The sequence below is a fragment of the Protopterus annectens genome, chromosome 8.part0, assembly GCF_019279795.1.
Source record: "Protopterus annectens isolate FY-2018-M chromosome 8.part0, PAN1.0, whole genome shotgun sequence".
NCBI lineage: Eukaryota > Metazoa > Chordata > Ceratodontiformes > Protopteridae > Protopterus > Protopterus annectens.
In genome coordinates, this window is record NC_056741.1 from 1666548141 (window position 1) to 1666574614 (window position 26474).

Below are 26474 nucleotides of genomic sequence, written 5' to 3' on the forward strand. Positions count from 1 at the left end.
ACCCCCTCGTTTCAGCAGAAATTGGCCAACAAAAAACTGGTCCTTTCCAGCTTCTGACAGACCACAGAGGGGCAAATACAGACGCCCAAGGGGCAGAGGTCAGTCACAAGGTCCTTACAAGCCTCGCCAATGGGGTGCCACAACCCAGAAAGGAGGAGAAGACAGGCCCCCAGCTACCAGAAGACAAACACAATGACTTAATCCTCAGACTGCCAAGCAAATCTCTCTTGGCAGCTCCCTTGAGAGGAAAATTAGCACTTTTTGCAGACAACTGGGACATCATCACGAAAGACAAATGGGTCCTAAATATTGTCTAACAAGGATACAGATTCCACTTTCACACTTTGCCAAGGATAAAAGGAATGCCAAACCTGCCACCAAATCAATGGGCAGAGGCTCAAAAACAAATTACAGCTCTTATGGACATGAGAGCCATTCAACAGGTACCTACACAGGAGCAAGGGCAAGGATTTTACTCAAGACTCTTTCTAGTCCCCAGAAAGGACAAAGCCTGGAAACTCATTCTGGACCTTTCAATTCTAAACACTTATCTGCAAGTACCCAAATTCAAGATGCTAACACTACAGCAGCTTCATCCCATGCTGGGAAGAAGGCTTGGCTAGTAACGTTGGATCCCAAGGAGGCATACCTGCATGTCCCTATCAGACAAAATTGCAGAAGATACCTCCGATTTATTGCAGGTTCAACCCATTATCAATTCTATGCACTGCCCTTTGGTTTATCTACTGTGCCTAGGGTCTTCACAAAATGCCTGGCATCAGTAATTACATACTGCAGACAAAGAGGAATTCAAATATATCTATACCTGGACGACTGCCTTATTCAAGCAGAAAGCAAGGACATTCTTTTAAAGCATCTGGGTTTGTCAAACACCTTTTAAGTTGCCTAGGGTACACAGTAAATGAAAAGAAATCAAAACTAGTGCCCTCACAAAACATAATATTCCTGGGTGCCAGCTTAAATACAACGGCCCAGATGGCTTATCTCATGCCAGACAAGCAAGAACAGCTGACTCAATACTTCAAAATGATGGCAAACTCCCTGCAAGAAAAATTCTGCAGGCCTTGGGATTCATGGCATCTTGCATACTACTAATACCATTTGCAAAATTGCATATGAGGAAATTACAGTGGTACCTGAAAAGCGTATGGACTCAGCACAGCCACAGCTTGGAAACAATAATACCACTCATTCCCTGCCTTCAACAGGAGTTTCTGTGGTGGGCACAGGCATGTCACCTCAACAAGGGTCAGCCTTTTACCTTACCCACAGCCAGGCAAACTATTACAACAGATGCATCGGACTATGCCTGGGGAGCACACATGGCAGGGCACTGCATTCAGGGCAAATGGTCTACAGATCAAAGGTATCTGCATATCAGTCAAAAAGAAATGCTAGCTGTACAGAATGCCCTAACAGCTTTCAGGGATCCCATACATCCAGGACAACTCCTAATAAAGATGGACAATACCACAGTAATGTGGTACATAAACAAGCAAGGGGGCACACACTCCTACCCCCTATGCAGGCAAGCAATGACCTTGTGGAACACAGCACTGACCTACCAAGTTCAACTACAAGCACAATTCCTGCCAGGAAAGGAAAACATATTGGCAGGCGACCTAAGCAGAAACATCATGGATCCCCACGAGTGGAAACTACATCCACAAGTATTTGCAATGATAACTCAAAAATGGGGACGCCCGGACATAGATCTGTTTGCCAACCCCCAAAACTACCAACTTCGGAAATTTTGCACAAGGACATTCCACCCACTAGCTTGGAAAGTGGACACCCTCTCATTCAGGTGGAAAACATTAACAGTGTATGCCTTTCCTCCACTGCCTCTTCTAGCAAAGGTGCTGCTGAAAGTCAGATTAGAGAGGCCACAAATGATACTCATTGCTCCAGACTGGCCACGCCAGCACTGGTATCCAATACTAAGGAATATGGCCCACGGCCCACCATGGATTTTGCCTCAATTTCCTCACCTACTCACTCAGCAAAACAATCAGATTCTACACAGCCAGCTCAAGACCTTAAATCTGGTTGCATGGCAAATTACCTAAACAGCCAGCCAACACTTCTCTCTAAAGCTGTTATGGATGTCATTCTGGAGGCCAGGATGCCCAGCACCAGGAAAGCCTATTCAGACAAATGGAAAAGATTTTGCGCCTGGAACCAAGCTAAAGGCCAAAATCCCAAAATCCCCCTGCTCCAAACATTCCTCATATTCTACAATATTTAACTGAGATGTTGCACAAAGGACTTTCTTTTTCATCTATTAAGATCCATGCCTCAGCGATTTCAGCTCACTGCAACATGGATCCTCCTTTATTTTCACATCCACTGCTAAGACAGTACCTCAGAGGGGCTATGAACATAAGACCACACAGGAGAACACCAACACCAACTTGGGATCTCAACTTTGTTCTGGAAAAGCTTACACTGACGCCCTTTGAACCAGCTTTTACAGCTGATTTACAGTTTCTATCATGGAAAACTGCCCTACTGCTAGCAATAACTTCAACTCGAAGAGTCTCAGAACTACAGGCCCTAATGGCAGTAGAGCCTTTCCTCATTTTTCATCAAGACAGAGTCGCTCTACGAACTAACCCTTCCTTTATGCCAAAAGTGGTATCCAGTGTGGCCCTAAACCAAACCATTCATTTGCCCACCTTTTTCCCAAACCCCCAGAACAAAGGAGAAAGGCTCCTGCACTCTTTGGACATTCACAGGCAATTACGCTACTACTTGGATAAAACTAAGGCTTTCAGAAAATCTGACCAGCTCTTTGTATCCTATGCTGCAGGATCACAAGGAAAAGCTATCTCAAAACAGACCATTTCAAAATGGATAGGACATTGTATCCGTTTCTGCTACACACATCATGGGAAACCGATACCTGCTAGCATTAGGTCCCATTCCACCAGGGCTACAGCTACATCAACAGCCTTTCTCAGGGGGGTACCAACCAAGGATATTTTGGAGGCTGCAACTTGGAGTTCAGTGCACACCTTCACCAAACACTATCACTTGCCTCTATACTCTAAAACCAGAGCTGGCTTTGCCACTGCAGTTCTGCAGGGCCTACTAGCTTCTCCAAACCCTGTTTAACTCCACTGCCCATCCTTAGCTTTGGGATTCAACCCAAGTGTGATGACTGCAGCAGTGTAACACAATGAACATAGTACAGTTTTGTACCAACCATAAATGTAGATGTTCGAGTGTTCACACTGCTGCAGTCCAGGTTACCCTTCTTCCATCCCCTCTGAACTAGCTGAACCTTTCTATGCCTTTCTATCTGATACAACCTTTGTGGTGTATTTGCTTGTAACTGAAGGTATTCCTTGTATTTCCTTTACATGTTTTATTGGCAATATGTATTGCCCACCTACTTGGGGACACCTGACATCTGGGGCCAGAAAAAAACTGAAGAAAATGGCATTGGATGCCTCTTATATACCCCTGGCGCACTGACGTCAGGGAAGAAGTGATAGCAACCGACGCCGGACCAAGACTTTGGAACTCTGGCTGACTGCGGGACTGCCTGATGGCAGGATAACCCAAGTGTGACGACTGCAGCAGTGTGAACACTCGAACATCTACATTTATGGTAGGTACAAAACTGTACTTTTCTAATGATTGAAAAAGCCCCCTAGTGTTCTGCCTTTCCTAAAAGATAACCAACAATTAACACTTAAAAAGTTACTGAGCTGATCATCTGTCAATAAAATCCCCCAGTGCTTCTGAATGAGATCCATAAGTCTGAATGTGTTATGACCAAAACTAGGTGTCCAAAGAGCCATTCTCCTGTCAACTAATTAACACATCCAAAAAGGAAATGTTATATAGATGATAATGTACTGTAAACTGGAGACCCCACTTATTTTCATTCAAATATTAGACAAACTCCTCTAGATATCCAACATCCACTTTCCACACCAACCAGCAGTCATCCAGATATCTGTGCCAAATGTCTACTTCATCCAGGAACAAAGTATGACTACTATCATAAATGATTTCCTTTCCAGGTAGCCCATAAAGAGATCAACATAAATGGGTGCAAATGATGCACCCATTGCTATGCCTTTAAGTTGTCGATAATAACTGCCATTAAAGTAGAAAACATTCTTAGACAAAATATGTTCAGTTAGCAGAGGAGAAAGGTATTAAAACCAGAACTATACAACCAAAATTCCAGTGCAGCCAGTCCAGCCCACCGTGGAATACTCATGCCCAAAGATGTAACATATAAAGTACACATCAACCACCTGGCTCTAGATGCGTATCTGAAATTATATTTAGAAATTCAGTCATGTCCTGGATACGAGACCTAACCTCTTTTAATAGTGGCTTAAAGTACATTGTCAAAAAAGATGATAGAGGCTCAACGAACCATTACCAGAAACAATGGGCCTGCCTAGGGGTTGTGTTAAATTTTCTTGTGTAACAAATATTGAGGTAGGGGATCGGAGAACATCAAATGATGCAAAGTTTTGGAAGGTATGATACCTTCCTCAACTGCTAAGCTTAAGAACTCATGAATCTCCTGCTTGAATTTTTTGGTTGGATCGACAGACATTTTTAAATAGAATCTACAATCCATTAATTGTCTTTCGGCTTCCACCAAATACACGGACCAGTCCATGACTACTACCGACCCACCTTTACAACAAATCATAAGAATAGCACTTTTTTCACAAAATTGATATTGTTTTTGTCTTCTTTTTGAAGGTAATGCACAATAATTTCTGTGGTGTTTATTTTGGGAGTTCACTGCTCATGTTTTCTTGTGCACTTTTGAAGAATCTTTTGCCTTTCAAGTACTTGTTTCATCATCAGTTAGGAAACAGAGTAGAGGCCATCATTTTTTACAAGAAAATCCATTTTTGTTTAACTTTTTTGCAATATTAAATTATAACCTCATCAGTTAGTATGTTTTCTTGCAGTTTAAGACACTGTTTTAGCTAGTATTAGGGTCTGAGGATCATAGGGGACTGTGGATCCCTTGATCCCAGTGAATAGGCATCATATAACTGATGTAATGAGTGCTCACATACCTAATATTTTACAGACGAGCCACTGCAGTATTTGATTCTGGGGCCAGCCAGCTCTATTGTCTGTGCAAATGGCATTGCAGATTGACTCAAGGGAAGTACATGTGCATGTCTTTATCAGGTGTATCCAAGAACACTAGTATAAAATGGTGTGTCTTATTTTGTAAGAAAATATTTTGTAAGGTTAGAAAAATGACTGAATGTATGATTAATTGCTAAAATGTGAAGCATAATACATACAGGTAACAGACTTGTAAAGAGATAATATGGCTGCTGTTGGCACTGTGCCAACTAGGAAACCTGAGAGTAATAAAGTCAGCTGATGCAAATTTGGTCACATACTAAGCCGTGGCAGTTAAGAAGGAAGGGCTGAAGAGTGGACTTATTTAAGAAAAGACATGGGCATTGCAAAACATGAAGTTATTTACCTTTTTTAAATAATTAGTAAGTTCACACCTGGATCTCTGCACTTAGTTCTGGAAAGCCAGTCACCTCACAAATGTTGGTAGGATATAGGCTGCCCAAGTGAGGTTGCAGAAATGGCAGACATTATTCAACAACATATACCATCTGAAGTTTATATATATAAATCATGGGAGAAAACAATCAGAGAAGGGGAAAAGGCAGAAACATTGAAGTGTCTTTTGGGGAAATAAAGTACAAGAAACAATTTCTTACAAAAATAGATATAGAAGAATAAGAGGCCAATATCTGAAGCTTGCAGAGCATAGCAAAGAGGTGATTATAGAAAGTATTTTATCCTAGTGCAACTGCATGTAACAACTTTTCAGAAAAGATATAGAAATGAGAACAGTAATCATTTTAAGCCTGCATGAGACAGCCATGAACCTTTCCTAGAGCAGGTAGAGAATGCAGGATTTGTATGACATTCTTCAGTGGGCTTGCGGTACTAATCTGATGATGGATTCATTTTCTGTCTTTTCTGTCCTGTTTGCCTTACTTTTGTTGTGTGCATAGGTTCATAAGTTGTTACTAGACTAATGACCAGTAGGGCCTCTGCAAGCCTAGCCATGTACCAAAAACCATTTGAGTCCCGAATATCATAGGTGGGAGCATGTTAGTAGGAGGTATCAGTAAGGATAATACTTTTCTTATTGATGGCCTCTGTCCATAAGGGACAAGGGGGCCAGTCCGGAAGTAAATTTATGTTTTCCCATCCAATTGTCAAGGTTTTGTTTGAATAGAGTCTGAGATAGACTCTGTTTTACATGGATAGGAAAAGTATGCAGAGATCCTGTGGGGCACATATCTGTCTCTCTAACATGTTCTGTTTATGTCATAAATGTTTGTTTTTCTCTCTTTCCATGTACCCCTCCCTTTGTATTCAGAGTATACTTGTCTTGTTACAAGTGTATTTCTCTTTTATTCTTCAAGGTCAAACGTAGCTTTTAGTGTCTTCCTCAAACTAAGGCATTGATATAGAAGACAGAATGCAGTACTTCAAGCAAACATTGGTCATGCTAGACTATCCACTGATAAGGGCAGTGTTTAAATCTAATAGTAATGACAATTAGCTGTCTTGTGAAAGTGCTAAGAATGATGTCACCTACAGTGATTTGGTTAGGAAACAGACTCTGAACTTGCAACAAAGATGCTTTCTTGCTGAGGGTTGCTACAGTAGTCCACCTCCTGTGAAGTGTTTTTATGTATTTATCATTTGTATTGCACTGCATTCTGTAAAAGCAGGGATCACAGCTTTACATCCAAAGCATCTGCAGTATAATTTCTGTAGTAAAAATAATGCTGTTTTTCTTACCTTAGTAATAAAATATTGAAGAGGTAACATTTAGTATGAGTTGTGTATATATACTGTCACCTTGTAGTGGATGTGACACTCAGTGCCTTTCCGTGACTGTAATGCATCACCCACACTTTGGTATGATCTGATTAGAAATAGCTTTATAATTATAGTTTATGGAAAACAGCTTGTGTAATGACATGAGCTTGAAACATGGTGTTTAATCATTGCATATTCATTACAACTGCCGAGTATTCACAGGGGTCTTTATATGTTTTACAAACATAGACTATGTAAGGTTACATAATACAGGTTATATTGTGGTCTTACTTTATCTTTTTTTCCCTAGACCTGGAATGCTCACCACTAACATGAGCAACTATCCTTGGCTAGCTGATTCCTGGCCAGCCACAAACTTAATGAGGAATGGAAAAGATATGGCAGTGGCGTGTTGTGCTACAAACGCAGACTCCAGCGATCGATACTACAATGGTGAGAATCTCTGCGCTGTGGTCAATTTTAAAATAGAAACTGAAAACTTATCTGATATTAAACACTATGTTATAACTGACAATTCAGAAGTGTCATAATTCAGATCCTGTTGACCATAAGCTAAGCATTGTGCCTTTCAGTCCTTTGCCATTACATTAGAGGCTGTGCATTTCATTCTGTGTTGTCTTGTCTTCCAAACAAGTAGCCATGCCTTTTATCTTCACCCCTGATGTCCATGTTTTGTAGTGCGTTGTCTGTCTGATCATTGTCCAGGTTATCCATAATTCCACACTTTTAATGTCAACCAGACATTTCACATGTCAAGACAATTGTTCCTGGGACCTCACATTGTGCTTGTATAATTGTATAGGGAACATGTAAGCTTAACCAAATATCTGAATTCCCTTCACTGCTTTTCAGACATTCCATGGATTATTACTTTCCTTTCCTTAATACCATCCTCCAAAAAGTCCATAGTTGTGTTGTATTCCTGTTACATTCTTAGAGGTTTAGTACTTCAAAATGCAGTGATGGCATACAGACTGATGTTACACATCAGTCAGACAAGACACAATCTTTTAATTCTTGTCATTGACCCCTGAAAGCTATTTCTTCCTAGCACCATTTGTTTAGAGAAATCCCTTTCAAGTACCTGCTGAATCTTGGTGCTGCCACATCTGTTTCTTCTACTTTTACATCTACAGGGTGGAATGTGAGTTTGCATTAGTGTTTGTATGTGCAAACAGGCTTCATTTGGAATACTTGTCCAGGGTCTGGAGGTTGCTCAAAGAAAACAAGATTACATATGTATAAAATGAAGTCACAGAAAAAGAATGTATGGCAAGGCTGGGGTATGAGGGCTTGATATGCACACCTTGCAGGAGAGGAAAGAAAGTGGAACATCCAAGCAATCAGAGAAGAGGAGTAAGCTATGAACTCTGTGAAAGCATCTTCGATAGCCCAGGGGTTGATTCCCTCACCCTCCCTTTGCCTTCTTTGTTACTGGGACCAAGTCACGTCATCAGACAGTGTTCCCAGATCACTCATGAAAAGGGACACGTGTTAAGTCAGCTTACCTGGGTAACAGTAATATCAAATAAAATAAAAAAAAACATGAAATGGCATGCTGCACTGCTAAGTCTAATGCAAGACCTGAGCTGAAGGACAAAATATGACTGTTGGTAAAGGACACTTAATGGATGGAACAAGGAAATGCAGTTTAACGAAGAGGGCAATACTGAACTCTAGCTGGTATCCTTAAGAATATCAAACATTTTGAAAATTGGATCAAGGCTTAAAAAATTGATAGCTCAGAAACCGAAAGATTCTGCATTAGAAATAATAGGACTTAAAGATAAATGAATTGTTGAAGGCTTAAGTAACTGATCGTCTCTTATGACATTCACAGTGTGAGAACAAGCATAACACAGTACAGCACCTTATACTGGCCAAATGCAAGCTTATAAAAAGAAATGCACAGGATTACCAAGTTAAAGTTGCATTTCCCGACTTCAAAGTACCTGTGTACAGGAGTAACATGTTAAAGCTGACTTCCTAATTTCACAGTATTTATGTACAGGACTGGCATGTTAAAACTGTACTTCTTGATATCATAGTATACGTGTACAGAATTAACATGTTAAATTTACTTCAGCATTAATAGGTTAAAGCTATACTTCATGACTCCAGAATACCTGTTTACAAGAATAATATGTTAGAGCTGTGTGTCCTAGTTTTAGAGTACTTGTGAATATTTATTTATTAATTATTTATTTCACATTTGTTAACCGGGTTGGGCTAATTGGGCAAAATATTACCCATTTTCAGTGGAGACCCGAGGAAAAAAGCTCCACTACATTGATATATACATATTAACACAAGAATAAGTAGAAAAGCATAGCATACAATGTACAAAAGATACCATACACACTATGGTTAAATAGCATTTACTTTTACAGACTTGCTAGAGAGATTATTGGTGAAACATATGTATTTGGTATTGCATACAGTGCGATAAGGATTATGCAATTATCAGTCAGGAATTTTAGAGGTTAGGAAAATTTGACAATGATAGAAAAGTTATGGAGCAGAAGGGTGATCAAGTCGGATCCTAGCATGGGCAGATCCAATTTTTCTGGAAAATACTTTCGGGTCTTTTTTGAAGCTTGTTGCCTGAATGATGTTTCCCAGGTTAGAGGGTAAGTTGTTCCAAATTTTGGTTATAGGTGATTTATATAGGAGATTGCCAATGTTCAATTTAGGTGTAAGTGTTTCTAAGAAAAGTTTCTCTGAGCTACGGAGAGAGCGCAGGGGGAATAGTATGAGACTAGGTTTGCGAGGGAGGGGCAGGAAGTGGGTTTGTTAAATATGTGGTGGGTTAGAAGTAGTTGGGACAATTGTATGTGATGGGAGAATTCAAGCCTTTGTAACTTGTGGAGGGCTAAGCAGTGGTGGGTTGGGTTAGGAAGGTTGGCTGCAAATTTGTCAATGTTATTGTAGGTCTGCTCAGGTTTGAGAGTAGACAGGATATAAGTTTTCTGAGGACTGGTGAACCATAGAGGAGGCTAGGAAGGAGGTAGGCTTGGGCAAGGAATTGTCTAGATTCTAGTTTTTAAATGAGTGGAGGTTTGTGTCTTAGCATAAAAGGACTTTTTATTATTATATATTTCTTTTTTAGTCTGGTTCCCAGGTTTTTTTGAATAGTTGGAGGTGATTGGAAGATTTACTTTTAGCCAGGTTTTCCAGACATTATCTCTTTTGTGCATTAATTTGTGAGAGTCTTTACTAAGCCAGGGGCATAGTTTGATATTCTTATTTTATGTGGGGCTAATGAGTCGAGGGTATTTAGAAAGATGCAGCTGAATTCTAGTGCAGCTTCATCAAGAGGATGGAACAGTTTATGGCAGAGAGGCTATCAGTGAGAAGAGGGATTGAAGTCATTGAGTTTATGATCGACTTTATATCGATGTGGTTTGTGTTGTTGGGGTGGAGATCTCACTATGCTAATGGATACGTGTTCACTTAGTGTATCAGGTAGTGATGAGGGTGGTTGTGATAATGTTGGGGGCTGTTACAGATGATCCAGTCAATTGTTGTGCCTTGATTGGAGTGTTTGGAGAGTCTTGTGGTGGTGGTGATGAGCTGGGTGAAACCGAACAAATGTGAAGGGGATTCAAGGGGTTTCCAGTCTATATTCACATCTGCTAACAGTAAAGTTTCATAGGGTAGGTTTTGAGATATCCAGGCGAATATATTTTTAAGAATTTGGATGTTCTTGCCTGGTGGAATTTAAATGGCAGCACTGGCAAGTTGTTTAGGTGATAGTTTAGTATTAGCATTTTTGCTGAGTGAAAATCAGGTAGGCCATCAGAAATGGGGGAAAAGGAGAGGTTTTGAGAGTAAAGAATTGCTACACCTCCACATTTTTTGGCGGTCCTGTCTAATCGATACATGTATCCAAGGGGAAGGATTTCAGAGTTGGGAGTATGGGGTTTCATCCAGGTTTCAGATAGTACAAGTAGGTGGGAAGAATACTGGGAGATCCAAGCATGAAGGTCAGTAATTTTATTAGCAAGGCTTTGGATGTTTATCACCATAATGGATAGGTGTTTGTTAGATTGGAGGGTAGGGAGAGAGGATGGGGTGTACTGTGTGTGTGGGAGTATTGTTTAATGGGGTAGGTGGGGGTATTTGTTTTGATGAGGATGGGTTTGGTGGAGTTGGCCCAGGGTTAGGGTGGATGTCACCTGCTAGTTAGAGGATAGTATGTAGTAAGTTGTGTTTGGGTGGGTAATGTTAATTTAAAATGAGTGAATGTTTAGGTCTAAGTTTACAGGGGAGGATAGTTGAAGTATTTTGTAGTGGAAACAGTGGGAGATGGAGGTATATAAAGGAGGAGTGATGGTAGTGAATGTAATATTTGAGAGTGTGTTATATATACAGGAGGGGGTTAATGCCGGTTTGAGATAATGGATGCTGAAATGGTATGATGTAAAGAGAGATAGTAATAAAATAAATGAAGTTATTAGTGGATTAGTTAGCATGGTTTGTGTGGTTGGTGGAAGAGGGGTTTAAAAGTTTGAGTAACAGAATGGAGAGGAGAGTGTGGTGTGCAGGTAAGGGAGTGGCTTATGCCTATAGGGAGAAAGGGGATTGGTGTGAATGGTGAGATGTAGGAGGTTTGAGTGCAGTGTGTAGTTTGAATGTAGTGTGATCGAATAATTATTTGGGTGAAGACAGGACAGATGAAAAATAAATTAAGGGTATGTGGGGGTGGGTGAGAATTGGGCATAGGGTAGAGGAGCAGAGCGAGCCTGAGCACAGTGAGGATGAATGGAGCAGGACAAACCTGCAGCAGAAAGTAACCAAGAAAACAATCAGTCAAGGCTCTAGGAACTGTACAGGTATGTAGCTTGTTTCAGTAGCAGAGGAAGGAAAAATTAGGGGGTTGTACAGGACCAGAACTGTAGGCTAGTACTGAAGAAAAGGCGAGGGTTTTACATCAGGAGTTTAAACAGGGTAAGCTAAAAATAAAACAAAAGCACTACGTAGGAGCAGGGAAAGGAAATGGTGTGCTAGATAAGGTGAAGTATTGGAGGGTCACCTGGTAGCGTGCTTGCCCAGGAATAGTTAACTTTAACAGCAGATTATTAAATTATATCTAGTTAGCTAACCTGGTGCTTAGGAAAGTCACCTACATGCACAATATGGTGGGATGGTGTGGGGCAGTAATCAGTTGCTGCTATTTTAAGCAATTCCGGATGCTCCCAATTTTACTGGGTTTCTCAGTCCCTGAATGGGAAGGAAAAAGATACAGAATATAAGGAAAAAGTGGGGAGTAAACAGCTATTTCCAATCCAATTGGTGCTTACTAGACAAACCGGCACTTTGTGCTTGCTATACAGACCATAAGATTAAAGTATGCTCTATGTATATGCAGGGAACTACAAGTGCAGCACAAGGGAAAGGTGGTCAATGTAAAAATCCTTTGAGGTCTATGTAGGGCTATTACTTTAGCCTTATATAGGCACAAGGCTACCCTTAACACTAATTCCTGTCTGCTGCAATTGCATAACTGTCACAGAGCCAGACATACGCGGTTCTACTGTTAACAGTAGTATTGAGCTTGTCTCACAGTTACGGGTAAAAGGCAAAAAAAGCCTGTAGAAATGCCCCTACAAAAACAGGTTAACATTTCATAAATTCAGAGCTGTTTTACTCAAACGAGGGCAATTAGATATGTAACACAGTAGCATGAAGCTCATTTTAACTCCTATTACAGCAATGACCATAATATATCAAAATATAATGGATATTGCCCTAAACTACAACAACTTTTCAATGTGAGCACAACGATACAGTATTTAAAATTAAGCAGTGTACTTGCATATTGGCTACAATATGCAACAATTAAGGGTTGTTTCACTGTTGGGCAAGCACTCTCTATGTGGGGAATGGCTCCTACAAGGATTGCAGGGATTTTTGAAAATGGTGTGTTTTACCTGGTTATACAGCAGAGACCTCCAAGGCAGAAATGTACTCGACCACCACAACACAACACTAATCGTGAGACACATAACTCTCCTAAACAGTGTGCCACTCAAGCAAAGCCTGTAAGGCAAAACAGCATGCCCAACACACTAGTCATAGGTGACTCGATATTGATACACACTGATGTCCCACTCACTAGGTTGAATAAGGAGAAAGTAACAGTCAGCTGCCTGTCAGGTACCAGGAACCGCCACATAACGCACCACTCAGGTCCCTCAACAACAGGTACAAATATGACTCTGTCATTGTACATGTGGGTGTGAATGACTTGATATGTACCTCCCTGGACTACATGAAAAGAGACATGGAGGAGCTCTCAGATTATATAGCCCAGGCGGGTATGACCTTAGCTCTGAGCAGGATCTTACCATCACCCAGAATGATACCACAGTACAAGCAAAAAATGATTGATTTCAACAATTGGCTAAGTTTCTGGTGTCATTCTAAGAGGATCCAGTATCTGTCTGCCTGGAATTACATGATTGACAAACCTCGATGCTTTGCCAGAGATGGCCTACATCTGTCACCCCTGGGCTTCCAGATACTGGCCAAGGCTTTTGCCACCCCATGTAGTGCCTTTTAGGTGGTGTTTCAAAGACTAAATTTGTTTGAATTTGTAACAGCTACAAACAAATGCAATCTGAGAGCCATGTTGCTCAATGCTAGAAGTCTAAATTTCAAAATGCAGTCAGTCAAAGCACTCCTTAAAATGGAGAACATCAACATTTGTGCCATAACTGAGACCTAGTTCAAGGCAGCAGAAAGCACCCCTGCACTACCAGGCTATAACTCATTTCACACCTTTCGGCCCCAGAACTTGGACCGAAGCTCCAAAGGCAGTGGTGTTTCCATATTCATAAAGGATGCACAAACCTCCAGACTGGTAGCACAACATAATGCATCTGAGATATTTCAGGTGCAGCTAACATGTAGGGTAAGACAGCGATTCAGGTTGTGGCCTGCTATAGGTCCCCAAGCATGTCCCAAGACTCACACTCCATGTTTCTAAGCACCCTAGAGAATATTAGGGTCCAACCTAACACTCTCATACTGGGCAGCTTCAACTACCCCTCCATTAACTGGAACACTACTCGTGTACCAATACACTTCCCCAATGTTTCCTGGAACTCATTAATTCCAATGCCCTGGACCAGCTTGTTCTTACCCCCACTAGAGGTAGCAACATCCTTGACCTGTTCATTACTAACATGGGTGACCGTTACTGTACACCAGTAGTCAACTCCTCCCTGGTTAGATCCGACCACAAACTATTCACCTTGGAAATCCACATCCCTCTCACCTCCTGCAAAGGTAACCACCATGAAAAACTTCTCCAAAGCTAACTTTGAGCTCCGAAAAACAGAGGTGGCTAACTTCATGGCACCCAAGCAAATGGAGAATAGTTGCATGACTGCCGAATCATACACCAGTGCACTGTATGAACACGTACACAAATGCATCGATCTCGCCATACCCAATAGAATCAAGATGCTCTCCTCCAAAAAAAGGAAGCCGATCTGGTAGTCCCCTGCCATAAACAAACGCTACAACAGAAGGAGGAAACTGATGCAGAATAAGGTGAAGTCCCAAGACTGGAAAAACTCCCTTATTAGCCTCAACAAAAAGTTGAGATCCCTCATCAAATCCTCTAAAGCTAACTATGAAAACAGAATTGCAGCAGCTAGTAAAGACAACAACAAGGCCTTCTATAGTTATGTAAAGAATCTCCACAGCAATACCCAAATTTGCTCTGAGCTACTGCACAATGGTACCTCCTTATACCAAGCCAACAGATATTTCCAATATACTGGCCGACAGATTCAGTGCCAACTTTAACCCCCCCCCAAAGGACCATCACAATACCAGTAGATTGCCAGGCACCCAGTATTACTGCTGCACAGGTTAAAACAGCACTGTCCAAGGCCAAGAATACAGCTTCTGTGGGACCTGACAATATCCCTGGCTGTGTCCTACATGAACTACAGAGTGAACTGGCACCTCACCTGTGTGCCCTGTTAAATCACAGCCTCACCTCAGGCTTTGACCCTACCAAATGGTGGACTGTTACATTCATCCCTCTCCACAAAGGAGGATTGACTACAGAACCTGGGAACTATCGCCCCATTAGCCTGACGAGTCTGATATGCAAAGCTATGGAACACATCATCATGGACCTAATAAACAAGGATATAGAGAACCTCCAAACTCTGGATCCCTCACAGTTTGGTTTTGTGAAGGGTAGAGTATGCCTGCTCAACTTATTTGAGTTCACCAGAGCTGTGGATGAAGGCAAGGTGGTTCATACAGCCTACCTTGATCGGGCCAAGGCCTTTGATACTATTCCCAAAAACTCACTAAGCTAGGCATTAACCCCTATATCACTAAGTGGGTTGCAAACTGGCTCATGGGTAGAATCCACAGAGTAAAAGTAGCTGACTCCAAGTCAGACTGCCTAGCAGTCATGAGTGGAGTACCTCAGGGTTCAGTCCTTGGTCATGTCCTGTTTGGTATCTACTTTTTGAAGTCCAGGACAACACAAAGGGACTCTGGCTGAGAAAGTTTGCAGACGATTGCAGGTTGGGTGATATTATTAACTCCCCAAGTGATGTTGACTTCCTACAGAAAGGCCTCACTGAGACCAACGACTGGTGTCAGAACCATGGCCTTAAGTTCAATGCCAAAAAATGTGTCGTCATCCCCTTTGGGAAAAACATGTTCTCATGAATTACCACATTGATGGTAGTCCACTGAACACAGAAGGAATTTTAAGAGATCTGGGAACATAAGTTGACAGCAACCTCTCTTTTGACCACCACATTGCCACTGTGGTCAGAAAGTCCTTCTATGTGGCACATCTCATTATTTAAGAGTTTTGTCTCCCTCTACTCATCCCTCGTTAGGCCAGTCATTGAGTACAATTCCCCATTTGGCATATATATTACTAAACACCTGCAACAATTGGAGAGGCCACAAAAGTACCTCACAAAGAGGATCCTAGGGCTTAAACATTTGTCCTATATGGACAGACTTAAAAACTCCAACTATTCTCTGTCTCATATCGCCTACTTAGAGGCAATCTCTGCTTAACTTACAAAGCCATGTCTGACCCAGCTGTGTTAGAAATACTACATCTAAAGAAATCCCAATCCCTCTGCACCACATGCTCCATAGACCTTAACCTCATTACCACAATCAACAAAATATGCTGGAGGGACAGGTTCATAACCCAGAGACTACCCATCTATGTCAAGCAGAGCACCTCACTGGCCCTCTTCAAGAGAAATCTTGATGAGTGGATGGGAAATAGAAAATTCACCCCAGGAATCACTCCAGTGGCTTTACTTGACAGAGGCACTGGGAACTAAGGTCGGGTGGCATGATGCCAGGGTAATCCTATGGGCTAGGCTTGTAATGCCAGGGCCATTAGTCTAGTACACACCTATGAACCTATACTTAAAACCTCACACCAGATGTTGTGGTGGGGTAATTCCCGGGCAGGTGAGTACCTAACCAGTGCTGCTATTTTCCTATGTAACCCCATGGGGGATGAACTTGCAGCAGAAAGTAACTGAGAAAGACAATCAAGGCTGTAGGAGCTCTACAGGTATGTAGCCTGTTTCAGTAGCAGAGGAAGGAGAAATTAGGGGTTTGTACAGGACCAGAACTACAGGCTAGTACTGAAGAAAAGGTAAGGGTTTTACATCAGGAGTTTAGACAGGGTAAGCTAAAGATAAAACAAAAGCACTACATAAGATCAGGGAACGGAAATGGACTGCTAGATAAGGTGAAATATTTGAGGGTCACCTGGTAGCATGCTTGCCCAGAGCAGGAATAGTTAACTTAACACCAGATCATTAAACTATATGTAGTTAGCTAAGCTTAGGTGCTTAGGAAAGTCACCTACATGCACTATATGGTGGGAAGGTGTGGACCCGTTAATCAGTTGCGGTTGTTTTAAGTAATCCTGGACACTCCCAATTTTTCTGGGTTTCTCAGTCCCTTAGAACTCACAGGGTGAGACTGCTTGCCCAGTGGGGAGTGAAGTATTGTCTACAATATGCAACAATTAAGGGTTGTTTCGCTGTTTTTCGAGCACTCTATCTGTGGGGAATGGCTCCTACAAGGAATTAATATGGTAAAGATCTGCCTTTGATTTTGGAGTACTTTTGTACAGCATTAACATGTTAAAATTGTATTTCCTGACTTTAGAGTTAAGTATAGAATTAACATGCTAAAGCTGTATTTCTTGTCCTCAGAGTATTTGGTACAATATTAGCATGTTAAAACTCTACTTCCCAATATCAGAGTATTTGCATACAGGATTAGCATGTTAAAACTGTGATGCCTGATATTAGAGTACTGGTGCAGAGAATTATCATATCATGTTAGAGCTGTGCTTCCTAGTGTCAGACTACTTGTGTACAAGATTAGCATGTTAAAACTGTGGGGTAACCATGGATATGACTCCTCGTAATGTCATACACTTGTGACATATAATCCACTCAAAATAAAAGATCAATCTCCATTATAAATAACTAATTTGATAAACTTCGTTGTAAAAACTGGTTTAATAAACGTATACGAGGTTAGCGCTTTCACAAATGCTTCTTCAGACCGTTATTTTTTAAAAAATCTTTTCAATCAGCCTTTTATATGAGATCATCATCATCACGTAACCAGTGATGTAATCTTAGGTAATCACAGTTTTAAAGATACATCGTGGCTAAAAACTATGATGTGCTTTCTACACATGTTAACTAACATTCTAAATAAACGCTAATGAAAACATTCAAAATGCATCCAAAAACCTTTCCTAAATATACAAGTACATATTTCTATCTAAACATTTTATTTAAGGCTAAAACATCTCCCAATATACAATTCCATAGTGTAGAACGGTAAAAATAATAAAATTAATATTGTGTTACCTCCATCTGGATTAGCATATGTGCATTCATAACAATAATCAAGAACTATAACCATATGCACCAAGTGGCTGTAATATTGAAGCATATACAATGCAAAATGCCATCTTTGTTGTAAACTCACACATATTTTATCTTGCCCCGTATAGAATACATTTTTATAAAATATATGTATAAAATGTCTCGGTGTATTACCGGTAATCATCCTTCTCCGAATAGTCTAAAATACAAAATTGTATAATTATTTAATTATTAACACTCTATATTCATATGAAGTATACTATCATTTAAAATTCTATTAACTAGTTCGCTGTACAAAATATACTGTATGAATGGAGGAAAGACTTCTATAAACACACTACAGCTCAAAAAAAGCATATAAAAGTATATAAAACATGTATAAGATAAAATGGCTTTTATGTGCTATTAAATCTGAACTGCTATGACTTATATAAACCACACAGCGTAACTAATGTGAGTTTTGTATAGGAATTATGTAAACAATATATCTACTGCCATTCAAAAGGTGAGTACATCAACTAGCGTTATACGGGTTGCCAGGATTATACGTACATAACTATGCATTAATACAGAAATTACCTATATTGCATGTTTCAAAAAATGCTATAGGCAGTATACGTAATAGGCTATCCATTCCTGGTATACTCCACTCTAGGTAGCTATGTTATAATTAAGTGTGCCTACCAATAAATAAAATTAAATAAAGATAGTAAAATTACTCAAAGATATTGTTGTAGCAAGATTATATTAAACATTATCACTGCTAGTTCTTCAATGCATAAAAATTATGCTCCTATAGTTGCCAAAATATAATAACTTGGTTATATTACACCTCTATTCAAAACTGGAATGAGGTATGATCCAATCTACAAGTTAAAGTGCTAAACAACTTTAAATAGTATTTTTATAGGTAGTACAAACAATTAATACAAAAACTATACAATATCATATTGTTCACCAATCTTCAGGTTTATGAAAAATGTTTGTCTAAAGGTGGACAACAACAAGACGCAATATGAATAGGTAACCCAAAAAAGAAGACTGGACACCATAAGGAGTTATGGGCATGAACTAGAAGTATACCAAAAAGCTGTTTATAGGCTTTAATGAGATAAATGTTCTGTTACAGAGCTATTCTCCCTGAGCCTCAGCTGAAAATGGGTCCTACCCAGTTGGACTTTTCCATTTCAACAAAGACAAATGAACAAAAAGATATACAATAAGTAAAAAAAAATATCAGCAACCAATATCAATAAATCAAACTATAACAGGAAGCGAATTTAAATACTAACAATAGCCATAAATTTAAAATACTAGTGCTTAACATCACCAGAAATTAAATTTTAAGGTTAAATTGTAAGATAGGAGACAGTGGAATAGAGAAAAAAGGTTACAGAAAGTAGGTATCCTGAAGTACAGGGGAGTTTGGGAGATTACGATGAAAGGTGAATTTGGAAGAAGAGGAAAAGAAGAGAAAGTAACAAATATTTAGAACATATAAGATCACAGGATCATAGGAAGTTACTTGGCTAGTGGCCCTGAGGCCTGTATAAGCCTAGCCAAGAGTTTAGCCCATGCATAGACAAATCAGCACAGTTATTTGCAAAGAGTTATACACTAATGCTCATGGCAAATGAATTGTAAAAGTATTCAACAAGAGCAGCAAAGCCCTATATATACTAACCTTTCTAAAAACAACCTCAACAAACTGGCCAAATCCTATAATAATATTGCTAGATTTGCCATAGGCATTCCTTTCAGAACTCATCACTGTCTGAATCTAAAACAACTAGACTGGCTAGAATTTCAGAACCAGCTTCACTTTCTACAGCTACCCATAGTCCACAATGCCCTGTATAAACCCACCAACACTCCTATACTCTCTTCCATCATTACACCTTATAATAATAAGAACCTATGCTCCTCAGATAAACTGTTGATCAATACTTCAAGATCCAATCACTCAGCAGGTGACTGCTTGTACTCTAACTCTGTAGGAAAGCAATGGAACTTACTACCCACTGAACTCACAACACAAAATTCTCTTTCACTCTTTAAAAAGAATCTAAAGCTATTTCTTAAGACACACTGGGTATGCTCCTGTACTAACCCTGACTAACCTTTCTCCTTTTAAACTAACTACTCCTAAATTTATAATTTTTACCTTAAGAATCAAAATACCATGTTGTTATAGATAAAATGTATGTATACATCAATATTGTATCTCATGTACAATACCCATTCATGCTTACTGCTAATTCTATCCTTGCTAAGACTAATGTATTTTATATATAAAAAAAAAAAGTTTTTTGTAAGAACTGCTTTTTTAGTTTTTTTGTAAGTTTTATCTGCTATTACTTTTTAATGTATGTATTATTTTATTTTTGGAGCTTTTCTCCCCGGGCCTCTACTGAAAATGGACATGTATCCAGCTAGACTAGCCCAGTCAACATATGTAACATAAAATAAAAAATAAATAAAAAAATAAATAAAATAAATAAATAAAATATTGTTCTGTCACTGGTTTCTTTCTTCCACTGCCCTTAAAACATTTATCATTAGCAGCCTTTTTAAATTGGCCTTAAAATTTGTTTGGGATTTGTGGCAGCTGTTAAGGTTTCTAATGGCGGGGTGGATGGAGTGCCAGACTTTGGACCTAGTATGGAGAAACTGTGCTTAGTGCTCTGCTTTTAGTGTAAAGGACATAGCTAGAGGAGGTATTTTCTGCATCTGAGCAGTGGTTGCAGGGTCTTTCCCCTTATTCTTCCACTGTTAAGAATCTTCCTGAAGGGTATGGAGGTGAATGACTTATGTGTACAGTTAGAATAAGCACTTCTTAATTCATTGCCCTTTCTTCAGAGGATCTGTGCTCTCTTCAACAAGAGCAGTAAAGCTATTGTGCACGTCTGTGCATTAGAACTCGAAGGAGATGATATTTTTGTTTGAATTGTAGTCACATTGCATTTTCCAAGTGTGAACAGTTTGTTCTGTATGGATAGTCATGGTAGTCAATCGGCATATTACAGCCTAAGTAGTTTGAAGAGAGCACAGATCCTCTGAAGAAAGGGCAATGAATTAAGAAGTGCTTATTCTAACTGTACACATAAAGTGCCTCAAAAAATGCATCCAAGCCCTGAACTTAATATGAGCAGAAAATCCCATTAAATGGTTAAAATAGTCAGTTTTATTTAAATAAGTTAAGGGTTTTTGTCTCAAAATTCACTTCATCAGAACAATTACAAACATTTAGATCACCCGTTTTAAAACCCCTCATCTAATCTAATTGGTGCTCAGTTTCCGATCCCCTATTACATAATTTTCTCTACAGACAGCCATACAGCATATACTACAAATCGAATTTTAAAGTACAATAAAAAAAGAATCACTTAATTATTAAATTGCTCCGGTTAAGAAAATATATTACATATATATTTATTTATTTTTATTTTATTTATTATTTTATTTTACATTTGTTGACCTGGATAGTCTAACTGGATTTATGTCCATTTTCAGTAGAGTCCCAGGGAGATAAGCTCCAAGAGATTACTAGACTACTAACATACAGGTACTAGTTGTTATACAGTTAAATACTACAAATTTTAAGCAGTTCAGGAATCTTCACAGTTTATACAAAAAACATGTTACAAGCATTAGATAAGATATGTTTTTGCCAAGGATAAGCCTTGATCTAAAAAGACACAGATAGAGCAGGAATTAGGTCTTAGGAGAGGGTATTTGGGATATAGTATGAGATTAGTCCTGGATTTGTACAGGGACATAACCAATGGGGTTTTAAGATAGAGATTCAGATTGTGTTTAAAAAGTGCATATGTAGGCAGTGATGTAAATTCATGTGGGAGTTGGTTCCAATACTTTCCAACTGCATTTGAGAACAGAGCATCTCCTGCCATGTTATTAGATTTACATGTATGATACTAGTAGCTTATTAGATGAGCATAAAGTTGAAAGGTTCTTATATTGGGTAATGAGACTTGCAAGTATTGGGGTACTGATAGGTTGGAAAAGGGTTTTGTGCCCAATGTTGAGTTGTTTAAAGTGAATCTGATTCAGAAGCTCTAACCAGCCTAATGGTTTCAGGTTATGACAGTGATGGGTCCTAAAGGAGGAAGCAGTAGCAAATCTGGCAATGCTATTGTAAGCATTGGCTACCTTGTTAAGGTTATTTTTTGACAAGTTAGTATATATGGAAGAAGCATAGAGAAGTTTGGAGATAAGGTGGGAATAGGCAATAGTGGTTCTGGCTAGTGGGGAGCAAAAGGGTTTTATCCTATAGAGGGAGCTTAGTTTCCTGTTGACAGTTTTTATGGTATTGTTGATATGGGTTTCAAAGTACAGGTTATCAATGGTTACCTCTAGAAGTTTAGTTGTTGGATCGGGAGATATGAGTGTACCATTGTTGGATAAGACTGAAAGGTTCATTGGGAGTGATTTATGGGTAGGAGTGAAGAGGAGGAGTTTGGCTTTTTTGGGGTCCGAGAAGAAGCAGCGTTGTAGAAACCAATTTTCTGTTTTATTGCACATTGTCTGAGTTAGAGTCTGTAGGGATTGAGATTTAGCTGAGCAGATTATTGTTGAAGCATCTGTGTATTGTACACAGTTAGTTAAAGGAGTAGATAAGTTGAGGTCATTGATAAATATTGAGAAAAGGAGGGGGCCCAATATAGAGCCCAGAGGAACATCTAGGGTAACTGGGAGATGGGATGAAAGGTTGTTGTCCCATAGCACTGCCTGCTGTCTATTATCAATGTAGGACTGGAACCATTTTATAGTCTTTATGTCCAGAGAGAAGGATTTTAGAATATTGAGAAGTAAGTGGTGGTTGACCATGTCATATGCTTTGGAAAGGTCGATGAAAAGTGCTGAAGAGAGAAGATTGTTATTACAGTTTTTATTGATGCTGTCAGTGAAGGATAGGAGTGCAGTTGTACTGTGGAAAGGCCTGAAGCCATGTTTGAGATTTGGCCAGTAAATTGTTCTGGAGTAGGGGGTCTAGTAACTGTCTGTGGATGCACTTTTCCATTATTTTAGCTAATGGGGAAAGTAGTGCTATGGGACAATAGTTAGAATATTCTCTGGAGTTTCCACCCTTGTGTAGGGGTATAATGTAGGAGATTTTCCAGATGGTGGGAATAGTGCTTTCTTGTATGGTTCTATTTATCAGCAATGATACAGGATAAGCTATGACTTTGGCTGGCTTTTACAGGTATTCAGCAGGTAGCTGGTCAGCTGAGGGGGTAGTAGGTTTTAATTTAGTTAAGAGGTTGCAGATGAGGGAAGTTGGAACAGGTTGCAGGTTTAGAGTTGGGAGAGAGTTAGTAATTTTGGTTGGAAGGGAAGAGCGATCGGCTGTTAGTTGATTAGCAGGTGTTTGGGTGGTCTCACTGAAGAAGGTATTAAAAGCATTAGCAGTTTGCTTTGGATTGTCGGAATTTGATCCTATAGGGGGTGGTGTTGTGGATTGGCCTTGTTGAAGTAGTCTGTTTATGCTAGCCCAGAACGTTTGTGGATTATTTTGGTTGTTCTGTTGGAGGTGGAAGTAAAAGTTTTTTTTTATCTTCGAGTATAGCTTTCTTAGTCTCATTTCTTTTTTGCCTGAATTGTTGTTGGTCTACGGGGTTTTTAGTTGTTCTCCATAGTGCCCAAACTTTATTTCTCTATTGAATTTTCTGCCTGGTTTTCTTTGTAAGCCATGAGGCAGATTTAGATTTAATATTGATGGAACGCTTTGGTGCATGGTGGTTAAGGATTGTTAAGAATTTTGAGTTAAAGTAGTTTGTTGCTTCATCATGTGGGAGGTATTTTATAGGTGACCAATCACATTCTTTTAGTTCAGCTTGGAAGTTATTGGGGTTAAAGTTTCTGTTGCTTCTTATTGTTATATATATGGTTGGGTTGTGTGAGCTTGACCTTTGCCTGATTATGTAAGTGAGAGAATGGTCACTTACATCGTCAGGGAGGGTCCCTGCATTATAGAGTTGTTGGTGATTATTTATTAGAATCCAGTCTAGGATGGATTCTTTGTTATTGGGTTTATTAATTCTGGTTGAGGAGTTAATTGTTTGTGAGAAGCCATTAAGGTTAATATGGGAGGTTGGTGAGTCAGTAGAGCAGTCCTTCCAATCTATATTAAAGTCTCCAAGAATTGTTGTGTCTTGGGGAATTTTTGTGGATAATTCAGCAAGGATACCTTCCAGAGTGGTGATGTTACCAGGGGGCAGGTAGATACATATTATATTTAGGGATTTACTGGGATTAAGTTGAAGTTTGGTGCTAATGATTTCTGCATTGTTTTCAGAAGAGGAACCAAGATGTAGTATAGATATTTGTAGCCCTTCTTTATAGAGGATAGCAACACCCCCTCCTTTTTTTACTTTGCGGTCTTGTCTCAAGATGTACCCAGATGGAATAATTTCAACATCTTGTGTAGTGGGTTTTAGCCATGTTTCTGTTAAACAAAGTATATCAAAGGAATGAACATGCAGGGGAGCATGGAGGTCGGCAATTTTATTATTTATGCTGTGAATATTGAGGTGAGCTATATAGCGTGAGTTGGGAGATTTAGATGGGATATTTGGGGTAGAGGGAACATGAAGTTGTGGTTCTGTGCTAGTTTTATGCCCTGGTCCTGGGTTAAGATGAATGTCCCTATCTAGTAAGGAGATGTGTAATAGATTGTTTAAGGGATTGTGGAGGTTAAAGTAATGGTGAAGAGGTTTTTTAGGTTTTAGGTAGTTGTATTTGATATGGGTCAGTCTGTAATATTTAGCAAGTAAATAGCTAGGTAAAGATGTTATATTTATGTGTTCTGGGGAATTTAATTAATTAGAGGTATAGTACTTGTGCATTAGGGAAGTTCAGCTGTAAATATTTTGACTGTTCATATGACTGCGGTGGTGGTGCTGCAGTAGCGTTGTCGCCTCATAGCAAGACGTTGTCCCATTCGATTCTCAGCTAGAGCATCTTCTGTGTGGAGGCATACGTGAATGGGGCGTGCCTTCGTTGAAGGTTGTGCGTCAGGGCTGGTAACCCGGTACGTAAAAATCCACTACCAATAATTAGTGGACCGGAGTTTCCGCTGTGGCAACCCCTAACCGGGAAAAGCCGAAAGACACAAACATATGAGGTTAGCAGGTAGGCTGCTGTTAGAGAAAGTAGGAGAAAGACAATGATTAGGAGCTTTAGTTGAATTTGGAAAGGTCATGTTTGCATAGTGCCTAATAAGCTTACTGGTGTTCTTTAAAGGAGAAGAGTTATACTAGTGGTGATTAGAGAGAGGTGTATGTAGAATGTTAAGATGACTGTTGTGATTGGATTGAAGAGGAAGAGGGTGTGGTGAGGATGTATAAGCTTAGGAGCAGTAGGGGTGGGTGGGAAATGAGGGAAGGGTAGGGGAGCGGAATGAGCCCGCAGGGCGAACGGAGCGGGTAGAGACAAGAGAGGTAAGGAGCTGATAAGAACAATCAGTTGAATCAGAGATTACAGTAGGTAGGTAACCCTAAATACTGGAATAAAGTTAAGAGAGTAGATAATAGAGCTATTCGGAGGGTATGGGAGAGCTAACCATTAAAATAAATAGATGTTATGGGCTACAGTTTAATAGCAAGTGTGTGTATAAACAGTATATAGAAATAGTGTAGTACAGGTCAGGAGAAGGCGTCAAGGCCTGGAAGGGACATGTCTGCCACCTGGTGGCCCATATTAATTTATTGTAAGCATGGTAAAAAAGGAGGGAGTCTGGGTTCCTAATGCAAGAAAAAGAGCAGTGGTTCTAAGTGTCTTTAAATGGTGGAAAAAGTAGATTAGATTGGTTACAGAGTGGGGAGGGAGTAAAGCTGCTGGTTTTCCTGGCTAGTGCTTTATAGCCACCTAGATCTAATAATAAGTTATAGGCTATACTGGCCGTGATAGTTTAGACACATACTTTCATGCTCCCTTTACTGAGAAAGTACAGGGATAGGCTGCTCAACTGTGGAGACTGAAGGGAGTTTGGACAGGGTCTTTGTTCTTCAGGTTGTTAGTTTCTGTGTCTTAGAGCAGTGTACTCAGATTGGAGAGCTGGGATTGTTTTAGGAGGAAAAGAGAGAGAGAAAAATAGTAGAAACAAGATATTTAGTATCAAAGGCATTGTAATTAAACAGAATATTACAAGCATATAATTACGTATATAAATACAATGAATATATTGGTTTATAAAAATCAGTATAATGTAAAAATACATATGTAATTTGTACAATAATAAATATTATTAGTTTGCATTAAAACTATTTTTGAGGTGATAATTCAATAAGTTAGGGAAGTTGGTAACCCCATAAAAATGAATGCACTGCTTATTAATTATCTTTCAAAGCTTAGCAGCACTTAACTTCAACACCAAGTCCAGAGAAACGTGGCCATTTAATCCAGGAGAAGTACTGGCATTAAGTTTTAGCTGCCAAAGAACTTCAGTTCTAAAAAAGTTTCCCACTGTCCACCTGTGCTAAAACCCAGAATTTAAAGTGACTATTGCTACAGTCAAGGGAGTCGTTATAAAGTGCACTGATTTCTGCTTTCTAATATGATAATGTTCATAAATTCTTGCTCATAAAACCCTCTATGTTGTGCCCACATAACATGAAAAACATTGTA

The 26474-nt window shown here is 39.6% G+C and overlaps 1 protein-coding gene across 4 annotated transcripts in view; it reads left to right on the top strand.

Annotated features, from left to right (window-relative positions):
- ROBO3 (roundabout guidance receptor 3) overlaps positions 1-26474 on the top strand; it is a 2447731-nt gene that overhangs the window by 2253964 nt on the left and 167293 nt on the right. For all 4 annotated transcript variants that reach the window (XM_044081188.1, XM_044081190.1, XM_044081189.1 and 1 more), the window contains one exon: positions 7190-7332. In XM_044081188.1, coding sequence (XP_043937123.1) covers positions 7190-7332 — 143 coding nt within the window. The remainder of the gene's footprint in view (positions 1-7189; positions 7333-26474) is intronic.